This window comes from Haplochromis burtoni, unplaced genomic scaffold (assembly GCF_018398535.1).
Source record: "Haplochromis burtoni strain Fernald_Lab_line unplaced genomic scaffold, NCSU_Asbu1 Contig_46, whole genome shotgun sequence".
Taxonomy (NCBI): Eukaryota; Metazoa; Chordata; class Actinopteri; order Cichliformes; family Cichlidae; genus Haplochromis; species Haplochromis burtoni.
Window position 1 is genome coordinate 1,895,308 of NW_024582407.1, and position 14,142 is coordinate 1,909,449.

Below are 14,142 nucleotides of genomic sequence, written 5' to 3' on the forward strand. Positions count from 1 at the left end.
TGTGTGTGTGTGTGTGTGTGTGTGTGTGTGTGTGTGTGTGTGTGTGTGTGTGTGTGTGTATTAGATGACATAATCACTGAGTTCTGTTAGATAAGTGTGTGTGTCTGTGTGTGTGTGTGTGTGTGTGTGTGTGTTAGATGACATAATCACTGACTTCTGTTAGATAAGTGTGTGTGTCTGTGTGTGTATGTGTGTGTTAAACTGTACAGAAGATTTAGAATTTTCCTTAATAGGTTTTAAAACTTAGCATTCTAGCAACAATATCAAGAGGAATCAAATTTATGCCTGAAACAGACAGATGCATAAAGAACAGTGCTTAGACACAAGAAGAATGGAAAGTCCTGAAACATGTATCATGGACCCACAAACTCTGAGAAGTCAAATTATGATCACCTGATAAGTCCACTGAAAAATTGTGGCAAGTTCTCCAAGATTAAAAAAAAAACAAAAAACATTGCTGTTTAGATCAATTTTTTTCTCCTTAATGTATTTTTTTAATGTATTAAAAATACATTCTTAACATTATTATTGCAAGGATCTCCCACTTTACCTTTATTGCCTCAAAACTTTCCACAAATTAAGAGTCTAATTATATTTGTAGCTCTGAAAATTTATATTGACAGTCATGTGAAAAAGAAAGTTTGCAAAGGACTCTATGCAGTCTTTTGCAACACTGCAAACACCTGTCGGCTTCCACAGGAATTAAAACCCAAGAGTTACATCTTAGACTCTACAGGCCTCAGTGAGCATACTGAATGCTAAAGATCAGGACAGGACATTTAGAAAAAGAGCAAATGTGTATGGCTTGTTGGAAGGATAGCCAGGAGAAAACCTCTTCTCTCTATAAAGGCAGCACAGCTTAAGTCTGCACAATTGCATCTGAACAATGTACTTTGGATACAAAGGACAAAGTCAAGAAATCTGCCTTAATGCAAACACCCAAACACAGAATATCCAATATTTCATGGAAAATGTAAACCATGGTGATGAAGGGGTGATGATCCAAGCTTGCAGGCTTGCTTTTGCAGCTGCGGTATCCGGGCAGTCGACAATGAACTTCTCTGTATTTCAAACTATTATTGAGTCAAATGTGAGACCATCTGTTCGACAGCTTAAGCTTGGACGTCCCACACACAACAGGAAATCTACAGCAGAATGGCTCAAAAAGAAAAGAATTAAGGTGTTCTGATGACCCAGGCCAGACCTCAGCTTAACTGAAATGCTGTGGAAGGACCTTAAGAGAGCTATGCATAAATGAATAACCACAGACTTGTAAAAAAGAGTGAGTCAAAACTCCTCCACAATGATGTGAGAGACTGATAAAGTTGTAAAGAAGATTGTTTCCAGTTATTGCTACAATAACATGGTTCTACAAGCTACCAAATCAGAGGGTGTACTTTGCTTCTCATGGGACTCCTGTGATCTTTTCTACATAACTGTATGTGAACATGAAAATACTTCAGTCCACCTTTACCTGCATTTTACACCCCAAGTTGAGTACTACTAGAAATGCAAGTTTTATAAAATTACAAACTAAGATTCATCCAAATATAATCCTATTAAAATGCAGTTACTGAAGTTACATTTACTCAAGTGCTCAACCTAAATACAAGCATAGGGTATTTGCCACTTAACAATCACCTCTTTATAAAAAAAAGATGGTATCCCAGTAAGGGACAGACAGATTTCATGGTGCTGAATATTGCAGTATGTGCACTCTGTAGCTCGGGACAACTTGGAGATGAATGAATGAAGACAAAAATATCTTCCTGTATATTTAAGATTGAGAGCAAATGTTTATGCAATGCAGAAGTTGTGTAATTGTAAAGATACTATTACTGTGTGTAGAACAAACTTGCACAATTCTGTAAATAAACTGTATCTGCATTTGGACATGGGTAATTTGTTCCTGTATATATACAGTGGACCTTTCATACATTAACTGAAGGGTATAAAACAGTTAATAAATATAAAATAGTTGCTAAAACTCTCGATCGTGGCTCAAGAGTTGGCAGTTCGTCTTGTAATCGGAAGGTTGCCGGTTCGAGCCCCGGCTCGGACAGTCTCGGTCGTTGTGTCCTTGGGCAAGACACTTCACCGCCTACTGGTGTTGGCCAGAGGGGCCGATGGCGCGATATGGCAGCCTCGCTTCTGTCAGTCTGCCCCAGGGCAGCTGTGGCTACAACTGTAGCTTGCCTTCACCAGTGTGTGAATGTGAGAGTGAATGAATAGTGGAATTGTAAAGCGCTTTGAGGGTCTCGAAAAGCGCTATATAAATGCAATCCATTATTATTATTAAAATAGTTTTCAGGTCATATTTGCCTGTTTGTTGTTCTGCTTCAGCTTTGGGACTTAATTTATAGTTTCCAGGAATTAAAACAGCTCAGGATGTCCTTGTCGTGGTATTCCTGTTAAAGAAAGGCATGCTGTGATGCTGCCTCCCCCATACCCTTAAAGAATTTCTAATCAGTCCAAGATGTCATGAATTAATCACGAAAAAACAGAAAGACCTTCTTGCGTCAGCTTGCATTGTATTTAACTGGAGCCACATTTATTCCTACATTCCCTTCTATTGGTGTATCTGATCCCGTCTAAGGGTCGGGGGGGTGGGGGGGGGGAATGGACCTTGACTCTATAAGGCGGAGCTTAAACTTTTGTGACTTTGGCGAAAAACGATTTTCCCCCCACTTCACTGCTGGAGTCACAGTTTCGTTTGTATCCGTGCAGTTAGGAATAACGGCACCGCTGCGGCGTCCAGTGCCAAATTGCAGGCAACCGGCGACATGGGTCTGATTAAATTTATAAGTGCGATCATTACTAGAGCGCTTTTTATCTTGATTGCTCTCATCGGTGTGTGGAGAGTGACTCGGGTGAAGGAACATGACTTTTACTGGTTGCTAACTTTCCTCTTTTTGCCGCTTGTTCTGGAAATGATAATAACCCTGAGGAGGAGGAAAGGAAAGGATTACAAATGGTGAGATGTGGAGCATGAATGTAAGAGTGTGGAAATGTGCTGTAAGGCTGTAATTATATTATCCTTCAGTATGCATTATGTTACTTAACGCCTGGAGTTTGCACAGCTACTTGGCATAGATGTACAGTATATGACTAAAACTAAGCGCTTACCATTTCCCCCAAAAACTTTATCCCTTCCCCCATCTCCCCCGAGCATCCTATATCCTGCCTGTCCCTCTGCTGCTATTGTTAAGCTGTCCTAAGACATTAAGTTGGGGTGGTACCCCTTAACTCATATCGCAGATCGCAGTCTCCCCTGTCTTCCTGCATGCTTGAAATACATTGTGTTGTTCTATTTTTCTGGCGTGATATTGCATTTCATTCAACAACTTATTGAAGTGCTATATTGTGTAAGACTGTGCATTTAATGAAGCATTCACCAATCACTGAGGAGATTAATGGATGCCTCAGAACATCTGTTGTTTTAAAAATCATGTTGCGTGGTAGTATTTTGAGGAAGTAAACTAGAAGCAAAGTGATAATAAAATACTTAATATTGTGGCAGTAACTAATAATTATTTCAAACTGCCAAATCTCCAAAAGAACAAAATGAAAAGCATCTGTTGTAATTTTATTTATCTTTAAGGGGTATCAGTTCTGTATATGGTATTTTTTTTTCTTTTTTACTAATTATAAATAAATAAATAAAAAGTCTGAATGATTCTGGTCATCTTGCAGGTTTTCCCCACCCATCTTTCTGTTTCTCATTAGTATCATTCCCTCCATGTGGCTCCTGGAGCTCCATCACCAGCAGAATAAGAACAGCGAACCTCAGGTACTCCATGCCAGAAAGATAAATTATATAACTTGCTTAAAATAATCTCCTGTTTCTCAAACATGTAATTTAACAACAGATGTTGGTGAGTGGGAAGTTTGCAGGCTTCCTGCTCTGTAAAATAACCGTTCATTATACATTCATTTACGGATTCCATCAGATATCCCATTTGCTTTTAGGTTTATACAGGCTTACCTACAAGACAATAATAAGTACCCTGTGAAATTAAGTCTGTAAAATCTTCTTTCATCTGTTTCAGTGTCAAAAGCTTGATTCTTTGGATCTGTACAACCTCATTCAAAACAAGACCTCCAGAAACCTCACGATCACGGATTCCCTGAAGGTAAGAGTGATGGAAAGAAGAAGAAAAAAAGAAGAAAACTGATTTTATACCATTTGGCACTCATAGTCAAATATATCATGTTGAATAGTGTTGTGAAACTAACAGAGCGTTTCCGAATGAACTGACTAAAGGCAGACAAAATTCTCAGGAAAGTTGCTTAGACAAGTCTCTTGGTGTTTACTTCCACTGGTTCTATCTGTTTTGTATTGTTCCCTTTTAGTGTTCACAGCTGTATGCCTGCCATGTCAGCACTTTAAAGCTGCCACATAATCATTCATGAGAAAGTCACTGCTCCCAGCCAGGAAACAGTCAAATGCTCACCATAAAAAACCACAGCTTGGGCTTCAGGTGTTTGCTCGTGAGGCTGAAGTTTTACCTCATACAGAGCTTGCTTCTTGATGATAAGCTAACTGCCTGCTGGCTGTTTCTCTTTGATAAAGCCAAAAAGAAAAACACAAAAATGTTTAGCAAACCATATAATATAAAAAAAAATCTGTCAAGTCTCTTTTAAAATTCGAGATTCAGGGTGATTTCATGAAATAGTTCTTGGAAACTCTTTACACAGAAGTGTGGATTTAATGTAATACTGAAACTTTAAGTTCACAATGTATATCCCAGAATAACCTCGTCATCAGACACACTGTCTGCAATGCATAAACTTTAACCTTTCCCCCAGTAATTATTGTTTAAATAATTATTATTATATGCGTATGTGCATATAAATTATTATTAATTATTTATATGCACACACAGGGTTAGGAAAATATATATAAATATATATGTAAAGTATATTCTCTTTCTATTAACTTCTATTAAATTGTATTAACTGTATATTGAAATACCAGCGTCCATGTCTTTTCTCAATTTAGTTGTGGACAGTGCTGCCAGGCTCTTCAAGGGCAAAGAATACGAGACGTGGTTATCAGGAACTGAAATCTGACTGTGTAATACAGGATCCCTGAAGAGACTTAACTGGAAAGCTTCGTACAGACTGATTCCGATATGTTTAGAAAGATTTCAACATCAGAAGACTGGCAGTCTAGTTTTGGAATTAGAGACTGAACAACATAGAAAGTAACCACTAATAGGAAAAACAGAAGTTCTGAAGGGTTGCAGTCAGTGATGATCATTTTATTTGTTGTTTTGACAGTTTCAACTGTTTTTTCTTAGTGTTAAATTTTCCGATATTATGACATTTTGGTTCAAAGGAACTCAGGTTTTCACGTTGACAGCAGAATTTCAGTCACATGGTTTGCTTTACTTATGCTTCTGCAGCACTGCATTTAATTTTATCTGAGGATGGAGAGTATTTGATAACTAGAGAAATTATGAATAGCTGAGAGATGTGATCAAAGAAAAAGAACAATCTTCAATTGTGTTTTATTATAAGAACGCTTTGAGTAATTCAACAAGAAAGGAATAGATGAGATTTGAGATGAATATCACCAGCATACAGTACAAATCCGTCAGGTAAACAATAAGTTGAAGGATAAAGGTGTTAGGTGCGGCTGTATGCAGGCAGGAATAGGACCCAAGGTGCAGACTCCGGAGACAGACGTGAACTCAAAAAGGCTTTAATGCTGAACGCAACATGACATAACTAGAAAAACTCAAAATAAACTTACACCGGTGGACAGGCAAAACACACAGCAAAATAAACGGTAGATCGCGACTCAGACACTAAGAAACACAGGGCTTAAATACACAGAGGGAGCAATCAGGGAATGGGTAACAGGAGGGAAACACAGCTGGGGCAAATCAGGCCTAACGAGACAAGAGGAAGCAAAACCAGACACATTAACATCAGACATGGACTTTCAAAGTAAAAACAGGAAACACATAACACAGACTGAACAAAGACACAGACTCACATGCAGGCACTACAGAGGGAACAGAGACGTGGGAACAGGGCAGACACAAACACTGACTGAACACGGGGATATAGGAACTTAGGATACACATAGACGCGAACTAGACAAGGGGATGCAGGTGATAGGGGAGACAGAGCAACTAAAGAAGACAGAGACATAAGCCATAAGACAGAACTCAAAGAAACCAAAAACTAGACAGTATAAATAATATCGTAAACTCAAAAACCCTGGGTCAACGACCCAGGCATCCTAACAAAAGGATCCAACAATCAACTTCTCAGGAACCTCACTGTTCACAGGTCACAGTCAAATAAGTATAAGCAATAAGAGCATTTATAAGTCTTTCTTTCAAAAGTCTTTTTATTAGACAAAGGTTCCAATACAATGTATACAATAACACAAAATGCTTCAGAATATTTCAAAATTTCAATCCCTTAACCCTTAAAACAACAAATAATTGGCAGCCTGCTGCCCAACTAAACAAAAAAACAAACCAAAAAACAAACAAACAAACAAACAAACAAAAAACAGAAAAAAACAAACAAAAGCAAAAAACAACAAAGACTCATAAAAGAAAAGAAAAAAAAGAGGGGGGTTCCTTGGACTACTCAGTAACAGTAGTTGTGGGCCTTTCAAAGAAGTCCAGAAAGGGGGACCACAGTTTATAAAATTTATTTTTAGACCCACGAACTGTATCTAATTTTTTTCTAAATCCATACAAGACATTATATCTTTTAGCCATTGTGTGTGTGAGGGGGGAGAAGAGTCTTTCCACTTCAGCAGTATAGCTCGCCTGGCCAAAAATAATGAAAAGTTTAATGTTCTGAGTCTGGAGTTGGACAGATTCAGATTCTGGACTGCACCAAACATGGCACAGAGTGGCTCTGGTTCAATTTGATGCTGCAGGACTTCAGACATGGTATGGAAAACAGATTTCCAAAAGGTGGACAAAGAAGGGCAGGACCAGTACATATGAAACGATGTACCAGGAGCACCCCCACACCTTATACAGGCTGGGTCCACCCCTGGATCAATGCCCCCGATGAACTATCTTAAATTGGATAAGTGTATGTCGAGCACACATTGATATATTGTGAACCTGGCCAAGGATAGAGTCCCACAGTTCATCCGTAATATGAAGAGCATTTATAAGTCAATACCAAACACTCAGTCTATCAGTTGGCTGGGTCCATCACTATCAAAATGACTGTCAAGAGTAGCATTTCAGTCATTTCTAAATGGGTGTGCTTTGCGTCAGATGATGTAAGAATAAACCTTTGATAATGGAAGCAATATTTAATTCAGGAGGTCATTAAAATAAGAGGATTGAAACTTCCTGTGCAGTCAAACTGTTTTGAAAGCTTTTCACGTTGATGGTTTTCTTACAAATGGAAATAAGTAATGAGGAGAGTGTGTTGAGAAGATGGGAGAAGTACTCTGAGGAACTCACAGATTAATTAAATGAGGGGAGGACAAATGGAGAACAGGCAGAGGGGAACTGTGAAGACGATGAAGCAGGGCTGCTGGCCGAGATTACCTGTGGAGGTATGAAGATGTCCAGGAGAGACAACAATGGGTTTTTTGATCAGATTGTTTAACACAATTTTGGAGCATGAGAGGATGCCTGAGTTTAAATACCTGTGGTTACCCATCCAAAGTAACAGACAGTGCACAAGAGTGGTGAAGAAGAGAGTGCAGGCAGTCTCAGAGTGATTTGTGATAGAAGAACAGCAGCAGGAGTGAAAGGCAAGGTTTGCAAGATGATGGTGAGACATGCTATTATGTCTGGTTTGGAGAGAAAGACGAGAGGCGGGACGTTGAATATTTGCAGATTTTCATTGGGTACGTTGGGTTTGAAGACAAAGTTGAGAAGCTGAGGCGGTTTGTTCATGTGCAGAGGATGCTAAGGCAGGAGGAAAGCGGAAGATCATAGAGAAGATTCATGTGTGTAGTGAAGGAGGACATGGAGAGGGTTGGTGTGACAGGGTGAGATGGAGTAAACGTCATACAGCTGAAATGAAGACTTAGTGGAAAAAATAACTCTGTTTTACGTAGTTAGCATACAAACACTACATTTCAGGACACCTGTCAAACAGTGAGGCCACAATGTAGCTGCAAAGACTATTTTAAATTGTATGACTTTTAAAACTTGCAAAAGTAGCCTGCATCTACATAACTATCAGAATAATCTCCAGTTGCTTTTACAGCCACAGCAATTAAGAACACTGAATAAAACTGCAGTTGTAAAACGTTACAAATGAAACAGACTAAATTTTCTACACTGATTGGAAACACATGAGCCCCAAATACTACAGTGACCAATAACAGTAAGAGGAGTGATTTAAACCAGACTATATAAACAATTACTAGACCACAACCACCACACCCATTTCTCCCAGGAGACGAAAGAAAAAACACGTTTTTTAAAAATGGCTGCAGTTAGTTGCAGCGTGTCACTTATAAAACCAATGTACAATGTTCTGTGGGATGATAAAATCACTGAAGGATAATTCTGGCAATGTTCTTCATTTTTCTTACTGTCAACAAATCCCATTGAAATATGATAACATACAATGATATCATGTGAATGCCAAGTTTGGCTGTGTTGACAAAGTATAATGTAGTGTGTTCCCCTGACACTAAACTACCATTGTCATCCAAATCTAATATTAACACATAAAAGATAATTTAGTCACGTCTTGTGGTAAGTGATGTATTAAATTCTGTTTTAGTGTGGTTTGCAACTGTGTCAGTTACTCTGACAGTCACTGAGCACTTTATTAGGAACACCAATTTAATTGAACCGAGGTCAGTTTTTACTGACAGTTGCAGAAAAGACAGTTCTGATGCTAGTTATTATCAAGGTAAGAGTGGGTGTTGGGTGAAACCCGATACTTATAACTCGGTCAGTCCATCAGAATTGTCTTTTGACCAATTTTCTTTGGTCATAAAGGATAGGATTCCCACCCCACCTCTATCCTCCTCTGTCATGAACTCTCTCTTCGAAGGTTCATGTTGACATCTGTTCTAATAGGGCTAATTTCTGCATTCTTACGGGTATACAAGTGAGTTTAAACCAACTTTAAATATCTGTTAATGTCTTTTTTTTTTCCAGGATATTGGCAATTTTTTCTCTGCTGTTTGTGCGAATGACTGGATCCTGGCTCTCCATCAGATCCTGCTCATCCTGCTCATTGTGGGGAAGTGGCTCCTGCCCTTGGGAGGCGGGGTCACAAGAGATGAGTTGTCTCAACTTCTTCTAATCTTTGTTGGCACTGCAGCGGACATCCTGGAATTTACTAGTGAGACACTATCAGATGTCAAGTGGGTGACTAATCATGTTCCATCTCCATGTGCATTTATTTTAATTTCACACAGAGCCATGTACATGTGTTGATAATATGTCAATGCAATAACTGAAATAAGCAGTGAAACTCTTTCTTCACCGTGTTTTTTTGTTTTGTTTTTTACAGAGATAACAATGATATGCTGGTCTATGTCATCTTAGGTGTATGGACCTGGAGTATGTTGCAATTTCCGCTCCATCTAGCAGGTCAGTGCGTGTTAGTGTATCAAAATGTAACTTTAGTGCTTATTAAGGGCCTACACCATAAAGACACTAATTCCCTAGTAATTCAACATGTTTATAATTTTGCCAAACATCCCATCAACTGCTGGGAGTAAACGGTGATGTAGATAAGTTCTCCCTAGTGCCATCACTTCCCGAGTATCAAAACCAAAGGGCATTGCCACCGACATGGAAATGCTGCTTCCTTCAGACCTATACTTAAAAAAAACTGCTACATGAAGTAGTCAGAACTGGTAATTTGTGCAAATAATTAGAGATAAATTGACAAAGCTTCAAGTTCTCATTTTACCTGAGAAGAGGAAGCTCTTATTAGGCCGCTGTGTGTTTTGAAATTGCCAAACCCTAATAATGATCTCAATTCTCCATAACCCCATCTCATAATTTATAAGTAACCCTAATGATGCAGTTATATGCATCTTTACCATCGCAGTGCATTTAGAGCACTTAGTACTCTGTGTTTGCACCCAGAGAGCCATGTTCACTTTGTCTGGATCTCTTTTAAACACACAAAGAATTGATAGACAAATGCAACATATTCATATAATGCAGAGTTGACTTTGGAAACAGCCACTGAGAAAAAAAAAGATTAATTTAGAAGCTATTCTGGAGTTTCTGACACATCTTACAATCTTTAAGATAGGGTATATGGTCAAGCATTATAATACATTTTTGAAAGGTTAAGGTTCTTGAAAAATGTTTGATGATTAAAGGCGTGAACCTCATCAACCCTCTTCAAAGAAATTAGACAACAACCACTGAATATATTAAAGATTAAAGGGTTTAAAAGCTTGACTTTCCAATTATACTAGCATGGTTTCCCCATCCCCCTATAACACAGGAAAACCACCAAAGACTGTTTATAGTTTGACTTGACTTATTCAAATATTTGGCTAGCTCTACATAGTTGATCTGATAGATTTTTATACCAGCTACCCCTCCTGACAGAACTCCCAGGGAATTTGTGTGTCCTACTGTCCTCAAATCAGGAACCCTCAGCTTTCTATGTGACTATGTAAACCATTACACTCCAACAAACACATTAACTGGGTAACATAGGAGTCCTGTGCATATGTGAAGAGTTTTCACTTCTATGATAGGTTAGACTTTTTTGAGGTTTAAACAGCTAAACAATAAATGGATAGCCTTTGTTTTTGTTTTTAGCCATTTAAAGGCTAAAAATGATGGTTTAACTGTAGGTCTTAGTGATGCCCCTCCTCTTATCTACTGATCTACTTAAAGAAGTAAGCTGTTCTAACTGTTTCTCCCTCCCCTTTATCCAGCTTTCTTCTAATTGGCTAACTTTCTTATGGGTGGGAAGATGTAAGTCCAAGGGAAAAGCATAATAGGTATCCTTTATGTGTGACTATTCCAGCATTTCTTTAGAGAAGAAAGATTTACCTCTTGAAAAACAATAGCAGGGAAGGTTGCTCTAAATAGCAAGTGTGGAGTCTGTCAGACTACATCAAGCTACCTGAATGAAACCTTCATTTCACTCCCAATCTGTTGCTTTTTCTCTCCTTATCTGACATAGTGGTGAACTCCACACCTGGCAGAGAGGCTGATCAGGGTGCACAGGATTCCCTCTTGACTAAGCACAGCACTGACATATGGAACATCATTCAGGCGCTGTTTATCCAGGATGGCCCTTTTCTGTGTGTTAGGCTCACTGTGATGGCCTGCTTCAAAGTCTTCCACCAGATGCTTGTCTTTTTTGCCATCAAGAACTTCCTAGTGGTTGCACTGAACTTGTACAGGTTTGTTGTTATATGTCAGGACTTCAGAACCTCCAGTGACAATAATGCCAGGGGCACCGCCATCCCATGACTTTGATGCATAAACAACAAGTGTAAACGGAGGTCTGGGAGGATTTTACACCAAACTTTTTAAAGATTTTTCAGTTAAAAAGAAAACTACACCTGGAGCAGGAAAATAAAAAGAATTTAATGCTCTCTGCTTTCTTCACACACTTCTACTGTGTGAAATACAGAATTCAGAAAACTCGGATATGCTGAGCAGCTAAGTTCAGAGACTCAACTGCTTAGCATCCAGTTCAGCCTATGAAAATCTCTGTCAACTCATTCATGTAGTACTTATATCCGGTTATGAATACATGATCTAAATGTTAGTTTCAACTATGCACGGTATAAACTGGTTTGTTTGTTTGTTTGTTTGTTTGTTTGTTTGTTTGTTTGTTTGTTTGTTTGTTTGTTTGTTTGTTTGTTTGTTTGAATGAATGAATGAATGAATGAATGAATGAATGAATGAATGAATGAATGAATGAATGAATGAATGAATTACGTGACCAACAGCATACCAGGGACACAGCAAAACAAGGAAACAGAGCAGAACAGGAAAAAGGTGTGGCGGTCACAATAATAAATATCTCCATATAAGAAAATAGTGCAAATCTACAACACTAAGCCTGTCAACACTCCACAATGCCTTAAAGTAGCTCCAGTGCCTCTGCTTGTCAGTGCAGCATAAAATAACTGAAGTCCCAGACTTTCAGGTAAGACTTTTGTGCTTAATCTGAGAGGACATGAGGTCACCAAGAACAGGAAGAGAAAAAAAGATGAGAGCAATGGCTCAGAGGCTAGGAGGTGTTGACAAAAAGCTCGACAGCATTTTTCCTGTCTTAACGCAGACAGGATGTTCCGGCTGACTAAAACAAACCCTGATCCAGCAGCTGGCTGTTAAAGAAAAGAACTTTAGCAGCGTGGATAATTATTCCACACCTTGATTGATGGTTAGTTGTACCTCTTGGATGGTGATGCTTAAAAAGTAATTCATCCCCCCCCCCTTCTTTTTTAACAAGTATGAGAAATGTAAAATAATCCCTGAAGTGGGTGAATTATCTTATCGTTCGTGCAATATTGTTAAAGAGACCAAACACACCGTTAAACTTTACTCAGGTAATGAGCTCTGTTTGCGTTGTATTTAAGACCTTTAAACTTCTCCTCAGGCTTTAAGATGCCAGCAATTTTTGTTTTCAAATTATTCGTATTGGTTTGGTGATGCTATTTTGACTGCATTATTTTCCTAGATTACTGCAAGAAATAGCATCTTATCCTGTCAAGGTCTTATTTTTTTCTGTAATTCTGTTTTTTTAATAAACATCATTAAATGATGTAGCTCTGCCTCCCGTTACTTTACTGAACAAGCATTTGTTTCAGAATTAAACTGATCATTTACAGCAGAATTCATGGACTGACCTGTTTCACTTCACAGATATAAATTCAAACCTCTGAGCATGCATTTCATCTTAATTCTGATACAAAGTATAAATTATAAGGTTCAGCCGTCACTTGACTTCTACACAGCCTCACCTTAAAGTAAAAGCTGAATCACTTTAAGGAAAAAGTGATTCATATTTATTTTGAGTAAAGCTGATCATTTTTTACAGTAACTCGATTCTGCAACCTGTCTGCTGTCTCCCCTTTGTGGACAATTAGTGTATTAACACTTTGATGCCATCTGTGGGCAGATTTTGACATGTTGTATAATCATAGTCAGTTTTAGGGTTCTTATTGTATTCTAATTTTTGCCTCATAACTTTTGCACTGTCCACTCCTGCTGTGACAAAACAAATTTCCCACGTGTGGGACTAATAAAGGTTATCTTATCTTATCTTATCTTATCTTTTATTTGAGCTTAGAGCTCTCTGTGAAATCACTGTGGCTGCTGTCAAACTCTTACTGGAGTTTGTTTGTTTTTAATAGAGCAGCCACAGACTGCCACAATAATCCAAAAAATCCAAAATAAAAGTTTTGCATCTCAAAGCTGTGTGTTGAGGTGTAGTGTTTGCATACCCTGAGTAAAATAGAGTTAGTTTAACAGCAAGTGAACTCGATTTGGAAGAAACATCTGTTCAGAAGACAAAAAGCATTATTTGTCAACCAAAGCATGTTCTCTTAAGAGAAGTTATGTTGTTGCCCTCAGGTTGGTGCTGTCCTGCACCTGCGGGAAAAACAAACTGCTACTCAAAATCTTTCATATCGTCTTCTAATAAGCTGCTGAATGTTGAGTAGTTTTTCTTATTCCATCTTCAATCTATGTTTGGGTTCTACCCAGAGACTTTGAAACTGTACCTACGTGTAGTTTGTTTATTTATTCCAAATTTTATATGGTTATTATGATGGTGGACTGTCAAACTGAATTGCCCATTGTGGCATAAAAGCGCCTTCTGAGCTAAGTCTTCATTTCATGAGCATGAAGATTACAGTGAAAGAAACTGAACATGGCTGTGTAATATCAGTCACCAGTTTGACTTTGCCTGTTATTTGGATAAACATGCAGGTATTCAAAGGGCTGACAGAGAGACAAAGATAACTATGGAAAACCTCCGTAAGAGTTGCTATCTGTGCACATTAGCTAGAGCATTTCTTGTTCTTTGTTATCATTTGATAATGTTTTCATCATAATCAAAGTGACACCGGACTCAAGAGAAAGCACAGCAGCTTTAAAGTTTACAGAATTCTGAAGAGTTTTGAAACAGGTGAGTACACAGGGAAGTGAACTCTTTACAGGGAAATGGGGATTTCTCTCAAAG

The 14,142-nt window shown here is 38.4% G+C and overlaps 1 protein-coding gene across 1 annotated transcript; it reads left to right on the forward strand.

The window, feature by feature from the left end:
- The first annotated feature begins 2,664 nt into the window (after positions 1 to 2,664).
- On the forward strand, positions 2,665 to 12,720 carry LOC102298979 (transmembrane protein 26). Its single transcript, XM_005930537.3, has 6 exons — positions 2,665 to 2,974; positions 3,694 to 3,790; positions 4,050 to 4,133; positions 9,120 to 9,328; positions 9,478 to 9,557; positions 11,125 to 12,720. Exons 1-6 carry the CDS (start codon positions 2,784 to 2,786, stop codon positions 11,415 to 11,417), a joined length of 954 nt encoding a protein of 317 aa, XP_005930599.1. The 5' UTR covers positions 2,665 to 2,783; the 3' UTR covers positions 11,418 to 12,720.
- Positions 12,721 to 14,142: the final 1,422 nt, after the last annotated feature.